This window comes from Lissotriton vulgaris, chromosome 1_1 (genome assembly GCF_964263255.1).
Source record: "Lissotriton vulgaris chromosome 1_1, aLisVul1.2, whole genome shotgun sequence".
Classification (NCBI taxonomy): domain Eukaryota; kingdom Metazoa; phylum Chordata; class Amphibia; order Caudata; family Salamandridae; genus Lissotriton; species Lissotriton vulgaris.
This window is the reverse complement of record NC_141685.1, coordinates 1,058,618,758-1,058,623,240: the sequence shown is the minus strand read 5'-3', so window position 1 is coordinate 1,058,623,240 and position 4,483 is coordinate 1,058,618,758. Positions and strand designations below refer to the sequence as shown.

At 54.0% G+C, this 4,483-nt stretch overlaps 1 protein-coding gene across 1 annotated transcript; it reads left to right on the top strand.

The window, feature by feature from the left end:
• Nucleotides 1-858: 858 nt before the first annotated feature.
• Nucleotides 859-2,517, top strand: LOC147748536 (uncharacterized). The gene has a single exon (XM_086928360.1). It carries the CDS (start codon nucleotides 859-861, stop codon nucleotides 2,515-2,517), a length of 1,659 nt encoding a protein of 552 aa, XP_086784486.1.
• The last annotated feature ends 1,966 nt before the right edge of the window (nucleotides 2,518-4,483 follow it).

Below are 4,483 nucleotides of genomic sequence, written 5' to 3'. Positions count from 1 at the left end.
CAACAAGTGCCTATCGCCGGACCACGACGAGGCCAGCTGTATGGCCTGGTCAAGGTTTCGATCGAAGAAGACGATCAAGCTTCGGCGCGTGGCGCGCCTCGAGGCCCACCGATCGGCCCCGGCACCAGTGGACATCTTTGACAGCCCCGACGCAGGCGAGCAAGAACTTCACCTGCAGATTTCACCTCCATCGGCGGAGGTCGAGGCCGACTACGGAGAAAACCAAGACCTCGAGGAAGACGTCGAGGAGGTAGGGGACGACGAAGAACCTTTTGGGGCCGTGGAAGATAGCTCGGAGGATGAGCTATGCCCCGTACAAACTATTACAAAGGCTCAGGTCACGGGATCGCCACAAGGCCTTACCCACGACCCTACACCTCGCTCCTCGGCCCCGCCTCCTGGCCCGGCTACGGACACCTCTACGGAGCCGCCATTGCCTAAATCGAAACCGAAAGTGAAACCTTCGGGATCGACCAAATCAAAGATGGCCGACGCAGTGCCGAAACAAAAGACGCCATTGACGGCGTCGTCGTCGGAGCCCTCGAAGCCGAAGAAGGCTGTCGAACAGACTAAAGTGCCTAAGGTGGTCAAAGAGCCAAGCTCGAAAGCAGTCGCCCAGCACTCGAGTAAGGTGGTCGAGTCGAAGTCGAAGTCGGCCGTCGAGCCGTCTACTGTCAAGCATCTACAGGCAAACAGGCCGTCGAGGCAAAATCGGCTAAGGGCACTGAGCCAAAGTCTGGAGCCACAACGCCAAAGGGAAAGTCTGACGATCCGAAGCCATCGGCGTCGACGCATGGGGCCGTGGATGGTGGCGGACGCGCAGTTGTCGAGAGTACGTCTGCGCCTCCAGCAAAGAACATGGATTCATCAACACTCCAGTCTTCCCCTGGGGGTGGATCGAGGTCCTCGGTCGGGTCGACGAGACCGTCTGCTTCTTTTACCAAGCAAGTGGCAGACTCCCTCAAACCGATTCAAGAGAAAGAGTTAACGTCGGTGCCGAAGACACCCTCGGTACCTACTCCGGTAGCGCCACCAAAGAAGGCCCCCATGCCGCTCCTCTTTACTGTACCACCCAAGGTGGTGCCAAAGGCCTTTGCACCACGGTCGGTGTCTAAGGACTCAGAAGGGGTGAGACAAACTCAACTGAGTGGAAGTTTAAGTCATCAACCCTTATTAGAAGAGCAGTCGGAACAGTATATCGACGCCGACACGGGAAAATTAACGCTCTACAAGAGGAAGATTACTTCACAGCCTTTGGAGTCGTTTGTAATCCCTCTAAAAAAGAAAAGGCCAGCGCCAGAGACGCCAGAACTTGTTGAGCACATTCCTCCGCATCCTGGGAGAAGCCCATCGCCTTCACCCACTTGCTCAGATGGAGATCAGGGTGAACAGGACGAGGAGTATACTTTTCCCGAAAACACAGACCCTGATGAGCAACAGGACTCGTGGTTAGCCTCAGGTGATCAAGGGGACCAACAAGCTGCCCATGACCCACAAGCTTTTGGCGCAAAGCCTTCTCCTACAGAAGATTCTGCGGCGTTCAATGCCTTAATTGAAAGGGCGGCTGCAAACCATAAGGTGGAAATACATGCTGACCCTGTGGACGTCGACTTTTTGTTTCACACTTTCTCTGCTGCCGAGAAGACTGTAAAAACACTTCCAATGCTTAAGGGTGTTCTTAAGCATGCCACAGACATTTTCAAGGAAACTACAAGGGCACGGGTTGTCAACCCTAGAATAGAGAAAAAATACAGACCGTCACCTGGGGACCCAACTTACATAAGGGGCCAGTTGCCTCTGGACTCTTTGGTGGTCTCTAATGCTCGCAAGAGGGCGAACTCACAGACGACGGGTGAAGCTCCTCCCCCAGACAAAGAGTCTAAAGTGCTGGAGGCATCGGGGAAAAGGGTGGCAGCGCAGGCAGCCAACATCTGGCGCATATCCAACACACAAGCTCTGTTGGCCAGATACGACAGGGCACACTATGACACCTTAGAGCAGCTTTTACAACACCTTCCAGGCGAGTTTAAGGAGGGAGCTGAGATGCTTATCCAGGAAGGCAAGCTCATCTCCAACGCTGCGATTAGATGTGCGCTCGACGTTGCGGATACGGCAGCAAGAGCGATAAATACTAGTGTGATGTTACGGCGTCAAGCATGGCTGCGCATCTCAGGGTTCAAGCCAGAGATACAGACTACTATCCTCAACCAGCCCGTTAATCCAGACAGACTGTTTGGCCCTGAGGTGGACACCACCCTCGAAAAAATTAAAAAAGATACTGAGACGGCTAAATCCATGGGTGCGCTTCAGTCTCAGCAATACAGAGGGAGCACTTTTCGTCGCTCAGGCACTCGAGGTGTTACCAGAGGACACTTGGCACAACAGGCGCATTTCAGTAAAGGTGGGGCACAGTCCTCGTACCCCAAACAGGGTAGAGGAGGTTACAGAGGAAACAACGCCAAGGGCAGGGGCAGAGGCAACAACAGTTCCCGTTCCTCTGCTGCCAACAAACAGTGACTTCCTGTCACTGCCCCCCGACCATCCAACACCTGTCGGGGGGAGACTCCAACAGTTCCTGCCAGTCTGGAAGTCCATCACCACAGACAGGTGGGTAAGGAAACTTATCCAGTTCGGCTATTGTTTGGAGTTAACGTCCACTCCACCCAACATACCCCCAAGACAACGTCCTATGTCGGCAGAGCACTTGCACTTATTGCAGCAAGAGGTTCTTTTGATGCTGCAAAAAGGCGCAATAGAGCTCGTGCCCCTGGAGGAACAAGGCACAGGGGTTTACTCCCTGTACTTCTTAATCCCAAAGAAGGACGGCTCACTCAGACCCATTCTGGATCTACGCCCCCTCAACCTGTATATTCTTTCAGAACACTTCCACATGTTAACTCTGCAGCAGGTTCTTCCACTGTTAAACCAGGGAGACTTCCTCGCAACCTTGGACCTCAAGGATGCTTATTTTCACGTACCACTCCATCCATCCCACAAAAAATACCTCCGGTTCACCATTCTAAACAGGCATTACAGGTTCAAGGTCCTACCCTTCGGAGTGACCACTGCTCCCAGAGTGTTCATGAAGTGTCTGGTGACGGTGGCGGCGCACCTCAGGAGACAGAACATACATGTCTACCCTTACCTGGACGACTGGCTCGTTCAAGCCAAGTCGGCACAGCAGTGCGCCGCAGACATGTCCCGCACTATTCACCTTCTTCACAGTCTGGGGTTTTCGCTAAACTATCCAAAGTCGCACCTTCAGCCAGCCCATGTGCGGCAGTATTTGGGCGCGACGATAAATACTCTGGCTGCTACAGCTCAGCCGAACCCAGCGAGGATCAACAACATCCAGTCGCTAATACAGAGGTTCAGACCGCAGCCCTCACTCCATGCGAGAGTGTTTATGCAGTTGATAGGCATGATGGCCTCATGCATCTTCATAGTCCCACACGCGAGGTTGCATATGCGTCCGCTCCAAGAATGCTTGGCACGCCAGTGGACTCAGGCTCAAGGGCAGTTGAAAGACCTAGTGTTGGTGACTGGTCGGGCATACAACTCTCTGCATTGGTGGACTCCACACAACCTTTGCAAGGGCGACCGTTCCAGGAGCCTGTGCCACAAATTATCCTGACGACAGACGCATCTCTCCAGGGTTGGGGAGCGCAAGTCCTCCACTACACAGTGCAGGGGCTATGGTCGACACAGCAGAAGAAGATGCGCATCAACTACTTAGAACTGATGGCAATCTTCATGGCACTGAAGTCCTTCAAAGTACATCTGTGCAACAAGGTCGTGTTGATCCGGACGGACAACATGACGGCAATGTACTATATCCAAAAGCAGGGGGGCACACACTCTCCACAGTTGTCTCATCTGGCTCAGGGCATGTGGAAGTGGGCCATTCAAAGGAACATCTTCCTCATGGCAGAACACCTCCCGAGCGTGGACAATCAGATGGCGGATCTGCTCAGCAGGTACAGCCACCAAATGCACGAGTGGGAGTTACATCCGTCAGTACTCCACCCGTACTTCCAGCAGTGGGGTCATCCAGAGATAGACCTGTTTGCCACAAGGGAGAACGCAAAATGCCCAAGCTTCGCCGCCAGGTTCCCACACCCACAGTCGCAGGGCAATGCGATATGGATGAACTGGTCAGGCAAATTTGCGTACGCTTTTCCCCCAGCACCTCTCATACCGCTGGTGGCACGAAAGCTGCTGCAACACTCGATGACACTCGTCCTGGTTGCTCCAACGTGGGCACGCCAGCCATGGTACACTACGTTTCTGGAACTCTCCGTGGTACCGCATCAAAGGCTGCGCCTCACACCCAGGCTCTTGACGCAGAACCATGGCGACATTCAGCACCCAGATCCGCAACAGCTGAACCTGGCGATCTGGCTCCTGAGGTCTTGCCCCCGGAATGCATGGACATCATCCGGGAGGCAAGAAGGCCCACTACCAGTGCTTGCTATGCAGCAAA